This window comes from Hirundo rustica, chromosome 16, assembly GCF_015227805.2.
Source record: "Hirundo rustica isolate bHirRus1 chromosome 16, bHirRus1.pri.v3, whole genome shotgun sequence".
Lineage (NCBI taxonomy): Eukaryota > Metazoa > Chordata > Aves > Passeriformes > Hirundinidae > Hirundo > Hirundo rustica.
Genome location: NC_053465.1, coordinates 13,375,252 through 13,397,107, shown reverse-complemented (window position 1 = coordinate 13,397,107; position 21,856 = coordinate 13,375,252). Strand labels below are relative to the sequence as shown.

Genomic DNA, 21,856 nt, shown 5'->3' with positions numbered 1-21,856 from the left:
CTCAGTTACATGTATTGATTCTGATGCTGTTACTTCAGATGTACGAGAGTGTAATTGAGAGTAAATTATGGGTCACTGGGTATAAACAGCTCTAGCTAAAAGTGTAACAAAGGCTGTATTATGCTACACACAGCAGAGCCAATAAATGAATTCAAAAGACACCTAGATGTGTTCCTGGAAAAAAAAGAGGGTAGGAGTCTAAGTGGTCTGGTGGGAAAACAGGAAAGTGAGATTAGGATAAATTAAAACAGGTTTGGCACACTGGGCTGGACAGCCCCTCCTAGTCCTGTCTCTTTTAGAACATTTATTCATTAGAAAATGAATTGGCAGCTTTTAGAACATTTACTCATTATAAAATGAATTGTCATTTTGCACTGAAAACAATTTTAATTCATTTCAGCAGCAGAATGCTACCACAACATACATGACCCAAGCCAGTAAAGTGAGCCTACAACCAGTTACAAGTGTTAGAATAAAGCCTGATGGATCTTCCTGAGACACCACAGGATTTGCACCCAAAAGCACTAGTGTGGGGTGCTTGGAGGAGGGAGAAGGAGTGTGGGGGTTTTTTGAGTGGTTCAAAGTCTATAATTTATTTATTTCTTTAACCCTCATATCTTTTGTCCCGTTATCAGCTGAAATCCTGTTCCAGGGAACAGCTATATGCCCTTCCCATCAACTCTGCAGCTTCATCTAAGGGCATCAAACCAAGCTATTGTAACAACTTCTAAATCCACACAGTCACTAAAGCACAACACTGAGATCAGCCAGGTTAACTCCCAGGCGGCTCCAGAACTCCCTTAGGGAGAAAACAGCAGCAATGTCTTGTTCTGAGAGAATTCCCTTTCCAAACTGATGAAGCAGCTGCCAGCTTGCACAGGATAAATCTATTCCCTGCAAGCCACGAGGTGGAGATCTCTGGCAAAGCAGGATCCAAAGGAAGTCTTTTACCCAGCCTAATGTTACTATTAACACTTGGAACCATTGCATCAAGCCAATTTTTCTGTTTGTTTTTAAAGTTTGATAGAAATGTCACTAGTGGAAAAATTAAGTAAAGAGCACTGGTTAGCCACAGAACTGGACACACCTGGCTGCAAACCCAGCAAAAGAGACTGACTTCATTAGTACTAGGGACAGCAGAGTAAAATTTATATCTGAAATATGCCTGCACCAGTAGAATTTGCTGAGGCCACAGACTCTCAGTGTGTTTTTACAGCTGTGTCAAGTTTGGGTTTCTGACTCTTGCCGACATTCAGGAGTGCTGAAGGAGCTCAGGCTAACAGGTCCCAAAACTTTGTAGCAGAGATTTAGATCTCAGCAGTTTTAACAACCAGGTTTTGAAATAATACAAACTCCATTTGGAGCTGGAGCTGATGTAAATTTGCAGTTAAAATGCTTTACATTCTACCCCTTTCGGCTCCAATGAACTAGCTAAGAGCAAATGGCACATTTCAATAAACCATCAGTATCACTTCAGGAATATAGTGTCCATTTTCTGCATCAAGTGCTGGCATTGTTGCTATACTGGAAGCAAGCTAAAGAACTGCAACTTTGTATGTCAGCAAGTTAAACTAATCGCATCCAGCCAGCAATTCCATCCAGGTGCTCTGTCACTTGTACCACAATACAGGAATCAGAGTTAAATCCTGATGTTTGATACACTGCATGGGAGAAAAGGCAAGGAATGGAATTTCCTAAGCTCCTAGGATCTGTGCAGATGATAATTTAGTTCTCTGGAAGCATTCAGTAAAGTTTCTTTTCATTTACCTTACTTCTGAGAAAGACTCAGATTCTGAAACTTAAAAGCATTGACACAGGAACATGGATGTCATCCTTTTTTATCTACTACTCTTGATGCATTTGGCCACCTTCTTTTGGAGGCAGGATATTTACTGATTGCAGGGCTAAATTACTTGAAAATAAATCGCTGTTACATATATCCTTCCATCAGGTCACAAACCCTCTGTCATTATCTCATCTTCAGTTTAAAAAATCATTAGGGATAAAGAGATCAAGATAATAAAAAGAATGTAGCACTTGGGAAACTGCCCTTTACTGGTCTCTCAAAACTTGCAGTTGGTAAAGGTGGGAAGTGAGAAAAGACTTCAGTCAGGGTACAGCTCTGTGAAGGGAAGGAAGGCGAGCAGAGAAGAGTGAAAAAGCATGGAAAAACCAGGAACTGCCCATGCAGGCGCATAAGTGAAGTGGGATATGAAGCCAGAATCAGTGGCACTGACAAAGGAAAATAAAGCAGTGATAAGGAGCAAGGGAACTGGTAACATCTTCAAACATCAGTGCATAGATAACTTTCATCTAACATACAATAAATATTACCAGAAGAGACCAAGAAGTTTGTTCATCTCAACAAAATTCCAGAAATTTTGTGTTGAAGGTACCTCAAAGCCCATCCCATTCTACCCCCTGCCATGGGTAGGGACACCTTCCACTGTCCCAGGTTGCTCCAAGCTCCATCCAAGCTGGCCTTGGACACTTCCAGGGAAGAATTCCTTCTGCATGTTTAACCTAAACTCCCTCCTGCTCAACGTGAAGCCATCCCCCCTTGCCCTGTCACTGCAGTTCCTGAGGAAGGGTCCCTCTCTGGTTCCCTGCAGTTCCTTCAAATTCTGGACAGGTGCTGGAGGTCTCCACACACCCTTCCCTCCTCCAGCCTCAACAGCCCCAGTTTTCTAAGCCTGTCTCCATAGGGAACTGACCATGAATAATGACTGAAAGATCAGGAATAGAGAAAAGATTAAAAAAACCCACAACAAAACAACAAAATAAACCACTGCAAGATAATGAAAGTCCTCACTAGGATTACAGGGAAGAGAACAGTTCTGATTTCCAAATCTGTCCCCAGGAGAGTCCACTCTGCTTTCTTACTTCCCACTCAGTGCCTGTTCAGGAGTTCACTTCTCACCCAAGGAGGCTCATTGAACCAAGGGGCCTCTGTGCAGCTCAGCTCCACTAAATACACACACAGGTGTAGCTGCCTTGCAGATTAATCCCTGAAATGTGCAAGTTCTTACTCTGAGCATCTGCTCTGGCCACATAAAGGCTGGGTTAGCATCAGGCCAGAGTCTGATATATTATAGGTATCACAGTACTGCAAACTAAGCACCCTGGAGATTCCACTGCAGGGTCATTCCTACAAAGACTGCACAATTTAAATTCTAGGATAAACTGACCAGATGCCTAGCCTGACAAGGCAGGGAATGAATGGCATTCCAGCAGCTTCAGAGCTTCTTGCAGTTGCATCACACAGGAACCATGCTACTGCAAAATGCATGTATAAACACCTCAGGGTACAGACTGGATGAAAATATAAAGACACTGATGGGTTTTTTTATACTACAGGGAATTTTGTGGAGCAATGGAATAGTTTAGTTCACATAAATGGAAACCCTGTGCATCCCTTTAAAAAGAACTGACTGTAAGCACTATCTTTTTTCCCCTAAAGTTTACTGTAAAGCTCTCACAGGCCTAACCTGCAGCATTCTTCACTTTGGGGCCCTGAATTGCTTGGGAGGGCAGCAAACAGCTAGCTTTGCCTGCTGCTTCCAACCCTGCACAGAAAACTACAAGCCAGCACTTTGTACATATAAAACAAAATTAGGGTCAAAAGAAACAGACAAATCATCTTCTGTTCCAAAGGTTCGTTTTCTCCATGGAATCAGACAGATCCTTTCAGGTGCTTTAGAATTAGAAGGTGACACGTTTGGCTGGGGTTTGCTCCAGGTTTGGGGTTTTTTTGTTTGTTTGTTTTTGGTGCTTGTTTGGTTTTTGGATTTTTTTTTTTTTTTTGGGGGGGGGGGGGGGGGGCTGTTTGTTTTTGTTTTGTTTTGGGGTTCTTTTTGCTTTTCCAGAAGAAGAACCTTAAATTCACACCCAGAGTAAAGATCTGAGCAGTGTGTAGTTCCTAGAGAAAGCAGAATCAACCAGTGGTATGAAATGGAAGGCATTGGATAAGGACAAAAAAGCAGAAGCTCCTTCAGTCAGTCTTTTCCTCCAGTACATCTGATTTGTCAGGCTAACTCACACAGCCCTACCAGAAAGAGGAGATTCCCACAATGGAATTTATCTAAGCACATTAATATAGCAAAAAATTCTCAGATGTACTAATTTAGATTTAATTCAAAAGAAGATTAACAGGATGTCTTGTCTTTAAAAGCAACGTGTAATAGAATAAAGCTATGGGAATTCCCAACAACTAGGAACAAACTCTACTGCTAAAGGAATAACTGAAGTTATACCAGAACCAACACTTCCTAAAACCCCCCACGAAATAAAGAATCAGAGAGAAACTTCTTGAATTACTAATGTGATCGCATCCCAAATCCTAACTCACTGGTTAATTCCCTTGTCTAGCAGCACCAGGAACATCCTGGCAGTTCTCCAATAGAACTGACAACTAAGGCTTGACAATATGCCAGTAATTACTGCTACATGAAAACTGTCACTTCTCTAACACCATCATTCATGTTACCCGTAGACAAACCTCTATTTAATCACTGAAAAGTTCTCTTCCGTTTTGACAACACAGGAGATCTTTGCCAGCCCTGTTCTCCCACAGAAGTGCCCTGAACACAGGCAGCCTGTATCAGGTCTGCTGTCACCTACTTCCACTGCCTCTGCAATGCCTTCTCTTCAGGCATTCACCAACAAAGGGCTGCAGAAACACATTTTCATACTTTAAGTATAGAAATTACCATTATAACTAACCACCATAACCTTCCTCAGAATAGGCCAGAATGATCCAACCTTCCTCTTCCTTCAAACTTTCAAATGAACTCCCCTTGGAACTACTCTCTCCTTAGAACTCTTTTTTTTTTTTTTTTCTGTGACAAAGATCAGGTATAGTGAGAATCCAAAATGAAAAATACACTATGGACTAGTTATAGTCATGTGCAGGAACTTGACAAAAACGCCTTGTTGACTGAAGTTTTAGCTATAGATATGGCATCAGTCACATTCTTCCCCACCCCAGCTGCTTACTTCTATCCCCTTTCTGTTGTAGTAGCATTCAGTTCTGCAATCACATAGTAAATTAAGTAGGAATTAATTAATTTCTGACAAACCAATACCTTTATCCAGGCCACAATGCACTTTCAGAAACCAAGTCAGTGGCTCAATACAGCAGGTGAGGGAATGAATGGTCAGGAGTGAGGACTGCAGGTACCAGCTTAAGCTAGTAAAGGAATCAACCAGGTTGATTCTCAGGTATTTTTCTAAGGTATTTAAATCCAAAAAAAGCATTGAAAGATGGGAATCATCAGGATTAACACCACCAGAGAAGACTTACCCCCATCACCTTCCCACGCTGTTCGACATCCTCCCACATGCAGTGAACGATGTAGCGGCACATGTACTTCCCTGTGCGGCCCTCCTGCTTCAGCCTCACCAGGCACATCCTGCAAGAGCACACAGCAGTCAGGGCTCCTGGGCCTTTTTTAAAAAGGAAAGCGTAAACTAAATGCATTCCAGTTCATTTAAGGTTTTTCTTATAGTATATGTTTGTGATCAGGAGAAAAGTACATATGGATTTTTTTTTTTTTTAATAAACCAATCACAAACATTTCCATTCTGTACTCAGGAGTGGTATCTGCTGCATTTTGGCTAATCCAGCCAAGAAAGAGTGACAGTGGGCTCTATTCTTGTTGACAGTACTATAATCTAGTTAAACATTACTGCAACCTGAATTCCTCAGCCTTAAGAACACCTCACCCTCTGGAGCAGGAACACATGGCTTGTCTAATCCCAGGCTCCGAGCCAGCGGTAGCTCAGCTTGGTGCACTCAAGTGCTGTAAGAGCCCAACTAGACAAACTGGGAAAGCTGAAGTAAGTTACAGACTTCAACCAATCCACATTAGCAATGTCCTAAATTATTTCAGCTACAGGGGTATTTGTATACATGTCCAGCCACCTGGCAAAATCTCCATATGCAAGACCAGTTCAGAGGTTTGTAAGTGCACTGTGAGATTCTAATGAGGACATCAGGTTGAGTTTTACTTTTTTTTTTTTAAGCATTAAAGACACTTGAACTTCATTGCTGCTGTTCTGTCTACAAAATAAAACAAACATTTTATTTTGCCTCTTATAAAACATCTGTAAAGAGCACAAACTGAATCCCAGGCTGATTCCTCACTGGGCTGGGACCAGTCCCATCACCTGTCCCATCTTCTCTACCTCATCAGCAACTCTGTTCCTGTGCTGAAAGACAGAAGTGCCTGTCCAGGACTGACTGAGTGCCTGTCGACAAGGTGATGCTAAAACACTGGAACTGAGAGAAGCCACTGCTATTCACAGACAGGCTAGGAAGGAAACTGCTCCCAGCTCCTGTAAAGCCAAGACAGCAGAGCTGCTGGAGGCCACTGTGGAGCTGGTGCACACTAACAGTGGTGAATGTGCCACAAGAGCTAAAAGGAAAATATGATTATTTATTTGTTGTGAGGTTCATTTCTTTAGTGAATCTAAGATGTACAGGCATTAAAAGTATTTGGTGAGCCCTGAATGCCAGCTCCACACAGAAAATCACGAACACCTGAAGTGTGCTGAGATGACCTGTAAAAGGACAGACATCCATCTTTATGATGGGTTCTATCTTGTATATGGATAGTACAGGAAACTTATTTTTTAACCTGTAAAAGAAGTAAAACTTACTGCCAGGCACAGTCACAAAAGACAGAGACAAAAACTGAAGGTAGCAAAATCTGCAGTAATCCTATACACTTTGTGCTAGTCAGAATCACTGTCCCATCACACAAATGCAATTAAGATGATACCAAAACCAAATCCTCATTTTCTCACAGAAGGATGACAAAGCTTTCTGTTCAAACAGTGGTCAGCGAACACTGTCCAGGTACCAGATTTCCACAAAACAAAAGCACAAAGATCTTAAAACTTTCAGCTTACTTCTATACCAGTTTCAAAACCTTTGTTCCTCTTGTGCATTTACATAGTTGAACTGCACAAAGAAGTGATTAACTGAACTGAAAATTCTTACTCACTCTTAACAAGTCAAAGAGAAAAAGACTCAGTCTAAAAGACTAATTTTGCACTAAGGAAAGTGTTTTTATACTTCTCTTGCTGAATAGCTGAACTCAGGTTTGAAAAACTCAGGGGCAGAAAAAGCTGCCCCTGAGTATAAACCATGTTTCTTATCCTGTGTCCCTTCAGTGGTGGAGAAGCAGGAGGAGAGAGAAGTGCAGAGACCAACAGGCAACAATTGGTCAATGATGAGCAGGACTGACTGGAGTGCAGAGGAAAACCTGCAACTCATGGAGCCTAAAAGGGAGCTCTATGTTTGGATGGACAGCGCTGTCACAGAGCTGTTCTGCAGCACCATGAGTGAGATCATGGAATTTTGCAGCTTATTTGAAAGTTTGGTAGTTTGTTACTACACCTGCTGTCTGACGCGACAAGGACTCGTTAGAGCCTGTAAACCTTCTAACCAGATCACCACAGTGTGAAACATTTCATCATTTCACTGCACAATCTGTTCTGTAGTTTAGTCGAATACTTACTCATCTTCAAACCCAAAGGAAAATTACTCCAAACTATCTTTAGAAAGCTGTCTACCTCACACTAGTTGCGTTGAATAATTTTTGCTGTATTTAAGTTATGCAGACAGATTATGTTAGAAGAAAATTCAGAGGAAAGGATAGCTGAAAATGATCAGGAGCATCTGTAACTCAACCATGTCAGCTGAGATGTTGTAGTTTCCCACAACAGCCTCAGCTACAACTGCTTCTGTCAGTGTTCCCAGAGTGCCAGACTGGCCTGAACACCAGAAGCGGTGGTTGATACCCCCTGATCACTGGTGTGAGGTGCCCTGTGCCATGAATCAAGGTGTGATGAGCCATTAAAGGTAAAGCCCACTTGCACCTTCCTGTACCTGGCTACTCATTCCTGCTTCCTCAGTTGCTCCAGAGCAACTATTTCTGCAGCTATGCTATAGTTCTTCAAAGAAATTACTCAGACTTAACAACACAAGTATCAACAGCATTTTTGGAAGGCTTTATCCTGTTTAACCCACTCATGAACAGCTACCAGCTTGGGGGATGGCAGGAAACACCTGAACTGACTTTTCAGCTCTGTCATGACATTACACTTCAGTGAATGATGATTAGCAGCAGAATTCTGAACGGGTGCCAATTAGGTTTGCATGTTCTCCTGTGCTCCAGCCTGGCCAACTCCCCACCACTGCTCTATCCAGCAGACAGAACCCAGCCTGGCTGTGCAGCCTCCTCTCCCCTGGGGCCTTTGTTGTAGCCCATTCCCTCAGGTTAAGCCAGGGTCAGCTAAATACCAGAGACATTCCAAATAAACTTATTCCTAAAATCTCTCTCAAACAAGACTATTCTGAGGCAATTAAGACACAAAACAGAGAGTTTATTCCTTTTCTTCGGAAGCACTACATTTCAAAATGGTACTGTGTCTTCAGGCTTCTCCATGCAAATCAGACAAATCTCTCCGTGCAGGAACTGTTTTCTACATATACTTAGTGGCTCTCATTCTCCTATGGATTTCCTCAGGATGATCAAAACTTTCCAAAGTGCAGATTTCCCTAAGAAAAACCACGCTTAGATGAACTTTTGCAACAGGTCTCCGAGTCTTTCAGAACAGGAATTGTAGCACCACTCTATTTGATCCTAAATACATCAAATATGTCACCATGCTTGGTCTGATGAAAATATAAAGGGACCTCTAGGTATTCTACATGATAAATACTGAACTAAGACATTCTCAGCAGTCACCCAAGTAATTTCTTTGGCAGTTTGGTAACAGCTCTAGATTCAGCCAATACTCCATTTAGATGCACGGGAAAATGCAAACCCAGCAGAAGAAATAAAGAGCTTTTCTAAAGGTCTGGGCTTTTTAATATAAACCAAGAGTCCTCCTGACATGAGAGGTGTGAAGTAACAGAAATGTCCTATAAAAACATGACATTCAGGAAAGAATAATCATGGATTGGTTTCCTAAGTAATATTGATGGGTTGACTTTTTAAAGTATGATTTTAGCACTGCATTGGAAGGCACTAAAGTGTTTCCAAAGGAACATTATCTTGAAAGAAGTTTGCAAAAGCAGAAGCTAAATATGAGAGCCTGAATTCCTCTCTTTTTGAGTGGGGTCAGTAGGAAAATTCTATTCACAAGAAATATTAGGAGCCAGAGATTCAAAGAGAACCCACCAGAATGTGTAACACAACAACGTGCCCTGACAAGCACCTGAAGTCTGTAAAAGCTGGGATGCAAAAAGCAAGGAAAAATTTACTAGAACAGGCTGGGCAATGGCAACAGTAAGAAAAGGAAACAAAGTTTAACAAAGTAGGGAAAATTCCGGCTTCAGAAGACACTCTGGCTCCAGAAGACACTCTAAATCAGTTGAAAATAAGCTGCTGAACAAGAAGGAAGAAGCAAGTACTTAAGAACATGATGCAGACTGCTCTGCTAGGGGGAACAGGAGCGGATGGTGATCAGAATCTCCTGGCAGGTTGTTGGCCACCAGATCAGGAGGATTTCTAGCCCCTGAGGCAAATGGTCCACCAGGAAAGACAGAGAATTGGAGCCTTCAGACAGGGATAGGATGACCTTGACCTTGACAAAGCTAGCAGAAACACTTCTGCTCCCACTTTACTGAGGTCAAACTGTCTAAAGGAAGAGAATCCTAGAAAACATAGCAATAAACCTGCCTGGGAAAGCAAAGTATGTCATGGCAGGATGCTGGTCACTGATCTCATCAAAAGCAGAGCCTACAGCATTTCCCAATGATGCAGGTAGTGAGCAGGCCTGTCACAGGCTTCTCTGTGTCCTGGAATATCAAACCAGATCTCTCATTTGTGGTCCAGACAGTGCTCCTTAGGTGAAGCTGCCAGGAACACAGAGGAGCCAGGCTCATAAACCCTAGAAAAATTAACCTCTAGAGCTAACCTCCACATTTGAATTTTCACTGCTGTCACAATGAGGCAGAGGGATTTGATTGTTTCCTGTTCATGCACGACATTTCTGTCATCCTGTCCACGTCTCACACGTAAGATTATTTCAATTCTCCTCAGCAAATCTCCCCATAATATCACCAGCAAGAACTGCAGCAACTCTTGGCCATCTTCAAAGGAAGCCAATGTAGCTTTGATCTTAGAAACTTGTGTCTATCCTATACCAGTTTCCTCTCTGTCATAGTCCTCTTGTTTATTTTTAAAATTAATCTTGAATTTGACGCCGTGCATTTATCACAGGACACATTGTCCTGTCAATGAGAAATCAAGACGAAAAAAGTGTGTTCTCTGCAGATTCATCTTAACTCTCTTTGGTTTTGCCAGATACTTACAAACAGTCTGTTTTTTAACACTTATTCCACTAGCTTTCCAAATACCTGTATGAATTATTAGCTCATCAATTCATTTTTAAAGCCTTTTTCCCACAGGGAACAATAGGAAATAAATAAACTGTAGATTTCAAGGGTCTTCCTTACTTGATTCCACTGATTTCATTAATTGTTTATAATTTCAATGGTTCTGCACATTAATTCACTCTTTAGTGTAATGCGCTGCCCCATCTTTCACTAAATTAAGGAGTCAGGAAATTAAAAGGAGGGAAGGGAAAAAGGAGGAGGCAAGGAAACAAGGGGCCTTAAGTGCAGCTATTTCAGTACAAACTTCCTTTCAGCCTTTGGACAGCTGAACCCAAGTCTATGGACTTCAGTTCCCTGAAAGATCTGGCACTTAAAAAATTACTGTACTCCCTTGTGCATCCTCTGACCTTTATAAGTATGTAATGCTAGATGAAAACCTGATTTTTTTGGCTACTATTTTCACAAACGAAAAAGGGGAAAAACTTCACGTTTAAGGTGTTAAATACTTTTACATGCAGCCAAGCTGGCATTCACCACCCTGCACATACCTTTCAGAAGTGAAAGAATAAATGCCAGTGCTATAATTTGTTAAATGCTTCTCATCACCACAAATTCTCCCAATTTAAATGACTTTTACATAAATTTAAACCTTTCCTAAAACACCCAAGAAGGATTTTTCCACATAGCCTGAGCAAGGCTTTTAGAAAACTCATGGCAACGATCATTCCACTAGTGAGGAATTTTGAGATGTAAGAGATGTCAGCTTCTCTATGGGACTTTTTGTTCTTCAGCAGAAAACTGCTGAAATTCAGTCATCAGTAAAATTAATATAACCTCTATTATCAACCATGGATAGAAGGCTCTACTTTTTCTCACATTAAGTTGTACATAACTCCATTTCCTGAAAATAATTATATGACTATTCTGTTTTTCACTTACCAGACATGAAGCTGGGCTACTAGAAACCACGAATTCAAAGTATCAGGCATTTGGCACCCTTGAGGGAAAAGGGAAAAAAAAACCACAAAACCAAAATAAAACATTAAAATGGATTTAATCACATTTTGTGCATAGCAGAAATTCACTGCATCAAAATCTAAAAGCATTTTACTAATTTACTTTCAGCAACAACAGTGCATACATACTGGAAGCAAACATAATTTACTGTCACGTTTGTGCTTAAACTCTAGAACATGCAGCCACAGGATACTGTGGATTCTGAAAGATTTCAGGTGTTTAGAGCTCATTTGGATAACTTTTACAGGGGGGAAAAATTCCACAGGGGAGAATGAGACAAACATGTGGCTTCTAGCTTGGAGAGTCCCAAAGCAGCAGAGAGTAACACAGAGGAATCAATGGATGCTCTGCTCCCTTCTTACACTCTTCCTTCCCATGTGCTGCTGCCTCCTGCCAGGGACAATTCTGTGTCCCCTGCATCTCTCCTCCCACTCCACTGTCTGGATTCACTCCATGGCTGCACAGCCCACAGCACTCTGAGTGTTTCAGCCAGGCTACATTAGGATCAAACCCATCAGCCAACCACAGAAACAATCTGTTCCCAGATTCAGCTCCACTCCCACAGCCACTGTTTACCCTGAGATGGCTTGTCCATATGTGTGGTCACATGATGGATTTCCATGTGCTGTCAGGATGTAAGGCTGGAGATTTAGGCCACGTGGCACAAAAACAATATTCCTCTTCCTCATGCTTGAAAAAAATGAACCTGTGGGTTCTGGGCATGCTAAATCCTTCAGGTCCTGTCAATCTCAAACCTTCCTCCCAGGCACATTCCTGCATCTGTTTCCTGGAGAAGTTTTTAAGGCAAGTTAAAAACTAAGGCAAGTTAAAAACTTCGTCCCTAATGAGAAGGATCTGAGGCAGTAGCCTTGGTGTACCCAGCACTTGGTGTTCTCCTCTGAGCTGTTCAAACCTCACTGGAAGAAGGCCAGACAGAGAGCATTCAGAAAGTGACTCTACAGTCAGATATGCCCTAGGGAAGTCAACCTCATCTTTTGTGTGCTGAATAGATTCCTTCCAGGCTCCTGTACTTCTTGGCTGTCAAGTATTACAAAGGGGATTCACACAGATCACGAAGCAATACTTTCACAGCCTCTTTCTTTTTATATGCCAGCTCTGGTCAGAAGAACCAAACAGATCACCACTATTTCTCCCTCCCCAGAGAGATGACTCCATCATTCCTAGGAGGTGCCAAGCTTCAGCACCACTGCCCATACATCACCTCTACAACAGTACAAAGACACTAACAGTCCATGTTTGGAGATTAAACACAAGTCTCCCTCACCCTTTTCCCTTTTTGGCTCTCTCATTCCTATTAGAAATAATTCCTGTGCCTAGAAATGACTACTCTGACCTAAAGCCACGCCAAGGCATCTCTAACTAGGGCAGGAGCACACAATGCCTGCATTAACCAAACCATCTCAGTAAATGAAGGTTCCACAGGCAAGAGTCAAACACCTAGTTCAGAGAGAGATTTCTCCAGTAGGAGTTCCCATGGATCAGTCCCCCACCACAGAAATCACTCTGCAGTGGAAACCAAAGCTCACACCTCTACTCCTGGAAATACGGAAAGTTTTTAAAGACCTATTCAGTACCCAGGAGGCAAGAATTTTTTGTCTAACTTTCCAAGAGTTGCAATTCTATTTTTATAAATCATTTTTAACTCCTATATTTGGACTGTCTGCATGGTAAATTTAAAAGAAGGGTGGCTCCTTTAAAGCAAGAAGCTTGCCCTCAGCTATCAACTTTGTAAAAAGAATGGAATTTTAAAATCTGGGGGGTTGGAACACCTTATTCTGGTAAACTATATGGAGAGAGCAATTTTCTGTTTCATTATGGGATGGACCATTCTCCTTAGAATAAGATTAGATATAGAAAAAATGTCTGATGATAATGCTATGAAATTACTGTTCTATTATCAGCTGGGGAATAAACCTGTTCTGTGCACAAAACCCATGCTGGCCACATCTCTGGAGCCATAAGAGACAGAAATGCTCAGAATTATGAGGACATGTGTTTTCCTGCAGTCATATTCTGTACTTTAAATTCATCAAGTAAGGCAGGCAAAACTTGACTGTGGACTTTTTCATGATGGATCATCTTTGCCACTACCACAGCTTTAGGAAGGACACAATGGGATAATATCCATGTGTCCTGCAAAAGAACAGCTGTGCTGTATCAGTGTTCCCCTGAGCGTGGCAGGCAGCAGCAGGAGCCTAGAAGACACCGGGTGGGGTATAGGAGACACAAGAATCAAGAGTCCTGTAACCTCCAGCCATTGTGAGCTGTGCTGAGCCCCACTAGGAGCCATCCAAAAGGCTGATTTGGTAGGAGAAGCTCTCTACTGCTGCAGGTGCCCGATTCTAGAGAATTAACAGTATTAATAGTTCAAGTACAATTCAAGGTAACCATGTGGTCCGTATTCATCAGCGAAGGTCCAGTTCAGCTCTGAGTATTACCTGCCTGATCCTAAAAGTTCTTTTGACCTTTCAAGTCTGAGGTTAGGCATGGAACACTCTCCTCACAGGCTGCCTCCTGTGTTGCACTGGAACCACCCAAGCTCTGTGCCAAACCTGGCACCAGCAACTTTGCTATTCCTTCTGCTGTTTCTCTCTTCTCCTTTAAACAAAAAACAGCTGAAATCCTAAAATAGCTCCACTTTCCACATAAGCATATGCTTTTGCATATATGCATATGTATATAAATGCATATGCTTTCCACATACCCATTTAGGATATGGACTCTCAAGCAGAGTTCCCAAAGTTTTGTCCATGAGTGATCCAATATCAAGAGACAAAGGGATGACAAGCGTAACAAAATTAACTGCACTTTCATACTCAAGAACCTCAATTAAAACACCTTCTTTACATCCTACAGCGGGCTCATGACTTGCATACCCATAGTCTGTATTTCGGGAACTGCTGCTCTAAGGCATATACAGAGACAGGGCTCTCATACTGTGCCACAAAAAGTCTTGGAAATTGCACTGGGCATTGGCAGGAATGCAGTGAGACAGAATAGAGCCCATAGGACATGAAATGCTATCACTGTCCCTAGTCCTCACAACCACACCATCTACTCTTTACACTGTCACCTCTGTAAGAGAGCTGCCCTACAAACTCCACACACCAATCCAAGTTCCATAAAGTCACAGCGCAGTTGTTGCTTATGCCACAACACAACCACACCACAAAAGCACATCCAAAAAACACGGGGGAGGGCTCTGTGAAAAACTGCTTCTGCTCACTCAGGTTAACGAGCCCACGAGTGCTTTTACACATGGATGGCTGCAGGTTTCCCAGGTCACCTCAGGAGGTTAACGGGGCTCACACATGGCCAGGAAGGAGCTAATAAGCTCTCCAGAGAGCAAAGCTGACTCTGAGCAGTTCACCTGGATATCAATATCCTCCAGCTAGAGCCAGGAGTGCTGGGGGCACCAGAGCACAAACACAGTACAGGTCAGCACATGGCTGTGGCTCAGACAGCACCTGAGGCTTCCTGTGGGCATTGGGACGGGCAGCACCCACAGAGCACAGGCTCAGGCACTGCTCTGCTGCTGCAGCACCATGGCACAGTTCACAGGCACTTGATTCTCTTCCCACCACTCCCCCAAGCTGCTCCTTCAGGAGCAAGCAATGGGCTTCAGCAATGTCCATCTTTAATTGCAAAAGGAAAAAAACAGCTCCTGACTGGCACAGCTTGATGAGGACATGGTGAACTCAAGTGCAAGTTGGGTTTCTTGCTCCATGTCAGCTGCTCTCCACCAGATCCTTCCATGTGCCACTTCAGCTCACCAATACACAAACCAGGATACCAGTAAACTGGGCTGTTCTCTTTCAGTGACCTGAATGTTCACCAAGGACATAACTGTGCAGTCCAGAACAGGGGCAAAGGAAGATGGAGATGTGAGACTTTCCCCTTTGGCTGCGACTTCAACTCAGCTGTCCATGGAATCACAGCCTAAAGCTTCTCCATGGCAAAATCTTGTTAAAAGCTTTCCACCCGTCCCACATCCATACGCACTGCCTGTGTTTTAGGGGAACTACTTATTAACATGGATCACAAACCTGTTAAATTTTGGACCTAATTCCCCAAAACAGCTGCATTTCTATGTAGACAGAAGTAAAAGAAACTTCTTTTACCTGTTTTGATATAAATCTGTGATTTCTTTGGAACCAAAAGCACTGACCCCTGCACTATGGGTGTTCTTGTACCATTAAAGGGTAAATCATACACTCCATCAATCTCAGAAAATTACCTTGCTCCTTAGGCAACAACTGTCTCAAGTCCATGCAAACATATCCTACTCTTTAAAATACATGTTTCCTTTTTAAAAACAACATCAAAAGCACAACTGAAGCTATTTTACTCCGTATTGAACCTGAAAATCTGTGCCAGTATTTTTTCCACAGACACGTTTAGAAATTCCTTTAGATTTTAAGCTAGGGTGACATTTATAGATCTTTGTACAATTAAACAGGGATAGTGAAACACCAGTAAAAGACAGCAAAGCCCTTGTCTGAGAGGTAAATACCACAAACAGAGGAGACCCTATCTGGGCAAGCCTGGGAGGGCACACAGCTGGGAGAGGGTGTGCACAGGGAAAACGAGGTTCTCAAGTTTTGATCACTAGTGTTGAATCCTACTGCTCACAGAGTTCTCTCACTCCTGCAACTGCCAAAACCACATCACAGGTTTGGAAAATCTTCTGAAAAACACTTGAAAATGTTGCAGTAGCAACACCATCTAACAAACCACCCTCAATAAGCTCTGCACTGGATGAAGGTGTACCTGATCTCTCCTGAGGCAGCAGCCCCAACCTGTGCTGTAAGAAAGAAAGCATCTGGTAGCTCAGGAATCCAGGTGACAGATCAACTAATGGGTTTACTATCAGCTAAATCACACTGACACGGGAAATAATTCACGTAAGAAAAAATATTATTGTAGCTTACACAAGTCTCAAAAGTACATCTTCTCCCTTCACCAGCCAGATCTGACACTATTCAAAGCTGCAACAGATTTTTTAGCTAACAGTTCAAAAACACTGTGTACAACATCAAAAAAAAAATCTCAATCCAAGCCACTACTATGCCTATACACTTATGGGAGGGACTTGTATCTCTGTTCTAGTCATACTCTCTACCCAGTCAAGAGATGTGTCCTGATTTAATGCTGTCAGGGTCAGTAAAACATGTAGAAAGTCTCTTAAGTTGTACCCAAACCTGCCCCAGCCCTGACAGAGGAAGACAGGTGATCCCTGTGATCTGGCTTTGTGTCATAAAAAAGTTGTGCATTAGTGGATGGGGGAGATTCCCTTATCTGCATCCCAGTTATACTTGGGACGGCACAGGGTAGGACACAGAGACCATCTGACCACCATAAAAAGGGAAGATATATCTGCATTCTTAATTAATCCATCCCCTGGTTATAAAAAATGGTGTAGCCATTTCTTGAAGTCCAGGATATCCTTTGAAGTCCAGGATATTCTGAGCTTTACACATCCCACCCCTGTTCCTGTTCCCCACTGCAGCAGGGAAAATGTAACGATGCCAGACTCCAGAGTCTGCCCTTGCGCCCCTGTCACTCCAGAGCTTAAGGGAATGCTGCAGTTCAGCCCCCTTCCAGCTGACTATGCCCTGGGAGGGACTGACAAGTCTTTTTGTTGCTGCATTTATTGGCATAAGTATTTCCAGTGACATAATTCCATCGTGTGTTCTCTCACCGGGGCAGCAGCTCAAATACCATCAGCCCAGCACTTACTGTTAAAGAACTCCTCAAAGTCAGTTTTCTCCACACAGCACGCGTACATGCGCAGCGCTGCCACCTTGATCTTCTGAACAAAAAGAAAAGACAACAATTGAAGTATTCAGCACCGGAGCTGGTGAACACTACTGGCTTTGTTCCACACGCTGCCATTTTCTGAAAACATTTCTTTTGGGAACCACCGTCACTTGAGATTTTCAGGAGCACATTAAAAGCTATTAGATCTGCCAGTAACGGCATGAGTATAATTAATTCTGCCTTGAAGGAAAAATATTATCAAATGTCTTCCTGAACATCCTTCCAAACCTAGTGTGTTAAAACACTTGATACAATTACAGAAAATATAAATTAAATGGCTTTCCTTACAGAGTCTCCGAAGATCCCAATTCACAACTCCTGGTTTCCTCCAATAAATTTAAGTGATGTATGCCACTAAGAGTGTTTTGTGTAATTTAAGTTTTAGATATTAAAGAAGTCACATACCAGACATGTCCTAAAACCAGCTTCTTTTTTCCTAGAAAAGTGACACTTGACTGACTATAAAAGTGAGAAAGGAATCCCCAATGACGAACAACATGAGGCATTCCCAGGTGCTTTGGCACTTCTCATTTTGTTCCTGGCCTGCCACTGCACCCAAAATACCTCCAGGGCATCATCTAGAACAAAGACACATGTGCTGAAGCTTCAAAGAGCACAATAACTAATATCAAAAATCTTAAAGAGAAATGGCACTGGATTTGGATTGCTCTGGTTTGGTTGTTTTTTTTTTTCCTAGGGATATATACCAGTGATCATCTCAGTGCTCACCATACTGCAGGGATGAGCACCCTGCCTGCTAAATGGCAGTTCAAATCACCAAAGTAATTATTTGTGTCTCTTCCAACCAAAAGGAAAGAAGTTGCAACTAATTGCTGAGGAAACACAGGAACCCATTATTATCCTCATCCTGTAATCTCAGGCTTCTGTCAAAAATCAAACATACATCTAAACTTCTTGAAGTAAAATGATTTACATTGCTTACAGGAGCTCTGAAGTTTTCCCTTTTAAAGGAAACACTGCCCAGCCTGTGAGCAGAGATCTCCCTGGTGAGAGTCACTGCCCCAGAGCAGGCATTACTAGACATTAAAAACATATTGTAAAAAACAGTCCCCACAATCCAGCCCTTAAATAATGCAGGTAACAAAAGAGAAACTGATGAAATTTAATCATGGAAGTTTTAGGGTGTAGAAGAAGTATGGGGGAAGGGATAATAAAACAGAAAAAAGCAAGAGAAATATTAAGAAACTTCCCAAAGATCTCCTAGAGAGCACGGGCAAGGCCAAAAATGAACTCAGGTCTCTTGGGCCCTAACCACAAAATAACTCTCTCCCAACCCAGGTTCCCCAGCCAAAAGCAGGCAGTAAAGAGCAGCAATTAAGGAGAACTCTGAAATCAACACTTAGAGCTAACAAGAATCTTTATTACAACAATATGTACACAAGCACATGGGAGAGAAACTACACTCTCAAGAGATTTAGCATCACCTGATTAAAGCAACTGATTTTAACCAAAATACCTAAGCCTGTTACAAGTCATTTATCTTTGCTTTACACTTTCTGAGGAACAGCATGCAATCAGCAACAGCTTCAGATCAGTCTCTGAAGAGGTGCACTCCGCATTGCAGCTATTCAAAGCACTTTAAAACTTCTATTATTTTTAATCTTTTTATTCAAATAACTGGTTTTAATTTCGACACAATTGGGCTCAGTCCTTCTTTCAAGCTGCCTTTTCTTCTCATTCTTTTGTACTCTTCCTTAGTTCAGAGAAAAGAAATTATGAAATTAATATTTTTTCTTCTGCATAAGGAACCAAAAGCATCTCTCACAGAGCTGCTTTTATTTAGTCAATGTAACAACCGTTTTTTGAAAGGGCTATTTAAAAAGAAAAGGAGAAAGAGAAGGACCTATTTGTGACTCTGCCCTAGTCAGCTACCACTGAACAGTGATTTGAACAGCAACCACACCATATCTCACCACTGACTGCTCAGCAGACCGTCCTGCTAAGGCTCTTACTCTGTTCTTTGGTGCACAAATGAAGTGAAAATCAGAAAAAAAAAATCTTAAAAAATTCCAGAAGGATTTAGACTCTACAAACCAAATACAGTATTGTTGCATACGTCAATGATAGCAATACATAATGGAGGTTCAAGATCTGGATTATTAATTCCTTACATCAGAAAATAGGAATTTACATTAAAACTTTTCCATCAAGTACTGCTCCTATCATAAGAAAAAAATGTGGAGTGTTTTTGGTCTGCTTGTTAGAACTATCAAACAACCAAAAGAATTATTAAATTACTGTTTTACCCATCTGCTGTACTTGAGTGGTCCTGTGAACCCCAGTGCTTCAATTATCCTTGTCAAAGCACCCACTTTTTCTTCATATGGCTGCAAGGAATCTTTTGCAGAAAGATGCTGTAAAATTGAAATAAGCACATATTTCAGTCTTAGCAATTAAATCTGACATGTTTTAGTTAGCAAAGTTACACATTTAACAGAGAATTCTAGGGCGCTTTTGCCTGCTTTCTTTGTTTAACAAAACAAAACACTGTTTAGGTCTCCACTGAAAATATTCCATTGGTTTTCATATGTGCCATTCCTCTATTTATGAATACAAACATTGCATAACCACTGTAACAACATCCCATTGGAAGCTCACATTCAAATAGTTACAGAAACCTGCATTCCAAAATATGGCTCCTATCCTAGACGCCCATACTCATCTTAGGTGCCTTTATGAGGGCTTAAGTCTTTTGCAGATAAAATGAGCAAGCAAATCACAGAAACAGAGTAAATAAAGCTAAGCTTTCACATCCCCTCTCTTCCTCTCACAGGCATTCTACAGTAATTGTACATCATACAAACAGCTCTGTTTTAAAACCATTGAAGATACATGAACCCACCATTCTCACCAGAGCTCACCCAGACTGTTATTCCCCTTACAGTTAATCTACACAGTACCTGCAGAAAATCCACATCAGCAAAGTACTTAGTCAGCAATGATTTGCAGTGTCTGCACACATGAAGAGAAGTGTTCTCTTCCAGATTCACTACACACCTTAAACACCCCTGGGCTGATGCTGTGGCTTAAGCCCAGTGGACAGCTGGGGATAGGGGAGGGAATTTTTTTTTCCCAAAGATAAAACTCAGAAAAATCAGGAATTGAGATAAGGGTAGCTTAATTAGTAAAACAAAAGCCACAGACAAAAGTAAAGCCAAAGGAGGAATTCATCCCCCACTTCCCATGGCAGGCAGGTGCTAAGCCATCCCCAGGACAGCTGGGCTCCATCAGAGTAACATCACACCAATGTCCCCCACTTCCTCCTTCTTCCCAAGCTTTCTATGTGAGAATGGTGCTGGATGGTCTGGACTGTCCCTGGGGTCAGTTGGGATGAACTGTCCCCATTGTGTCCCTGCAACTTCTCGCACACCCCCCCAGCTACTCCACTGCTGGGGTGAGGAGCAGGAAAGGCCTCGACCTTGTGTCAGCCCTGCTCAGTAACTAAAACATGCCTGGGTTATCAGGGCTGTGCCCAACAAAAATCCAAACCACAGCCCATATCAACTACTTGGAAGAAAGTTCATTCTGACACAGCCCAAAGCAGCACAATTGGTAAGAAAACTTCATGGCATTCTGCCTCTAAGCACCCCAGCAGCAGCCATCAGCCAGCTGTAATCACCACTGGTACTCCAGCAAATAATTTCCATGACTTAAGTATGCAGTATAGACGTTTTGCTATGAACAAATTACTTTTAACCTATCTATTGCACATGAATCTCCTACATATACTTGAGGAAATACAGCTGAGAGCCGTTATAATCTGCAAAAGTAATGAGATCAGGATGCCAACTCCAGCAAAGATCAGGAGCAGATCCTTGGGGATGACACAAAAGTAGAGAAATAAAGCACACACTGCTCCAGCCTTCTGGGATGTACCTGTCCAGCTTTTCACAGACATTTCTGCACAAGAAAATTTATTCATTCATTTTTTTGTCAGCTCCAACCAGATATACCTTCAGTAAGCAGGCATTTGAAATTTTAACCTCAGTAACACAAAGTTGTGGTATGTTGGGTTTCACGGTTTAATTATGTTAAAAAAAAAAATCTCTTGTGCCTCTTTTAAATCCAACCTTGTAATTTTGACTAGATGACCTTTAAAAAGTCCCTTCCAACCCAAACTATTCTATGATTCTTGGATGCTCTCAATTTTCCCATAAGAACCTGCAAACAACCACTTCCTATCCTACTTTTCAGTAACTATTACTTTTATAGGCCAGTATCATACATACACTCCTCAGTTTAGAAAGGTTCTAAAGGACTATTCTCATATTGAAAACTTTTCTGCTTTCTGACCCTTCTTTATAGACTTCCTAGCACTATTACAGTAGTTTCTGAAATGGCATGAATGATAAGTAAATATATATTAAGATACAGATTAAAATACAGACCCATACTCTGCACAAGTTGCTATACTTAACTAAAAACTAACTGAAAAGATGAAAAAAAATTAGAGCTCTGAGACAGAATCCATCCTTGTGTATATCCACGCACAAGCCTGAGCATTTGAGATAAAACACTGTGCACTTGTGCACTGTCCACAGCTGGCTGTCAATGGCTTGAATCCTGCCATGCCCAGCATTCAGGTAAATGGGGAGAAACACACCCAGCACCATTTTAACATCTGTC

The 21,856-nt window shown here is 41.9% G+C and overlaps 1 protein-coding gene across 3 annotated transcripts in view; it reads right to left on the bottom strand.

Annotated features, from left to right (window-relative positions):
• LOC120759948 (ubiquinol-cytochrome-c reductase complex assembly factor 1) overlaps positions 1–21,856 on the bottom strand; it is a 47,045-nt gene that overhangs the window by 16,991 nt on the left and 8,198 nt on the right. For 2 of the 3 annotated variants that reach the window (XM_040079695.2, XM_040079697.2), the window contains exons 4-7: positions 19,477–19,584; positions 17,129–17,201; positions 11,291–11,348; positions 5,303–5,411 (exon numbers count right to left, since the gene is read on the bottom strand). In XM_040079695.2, coding sequence (XP_039935629.1) covers positions 5,303–5,411; positions 11,291–11,348; positions 17,129–17,201; positions 19,477–19,584 — 348 coding nt within the window. The remainder of the gene's footprint in view (positions 1–5,302; positions 5,412–11,290; positions 11,349–17,128; positions 17,202–19,476; positions 19,585–21,856) is intronic. The other variant, XM_040079696.2, reaches the window with a different exon arrangement.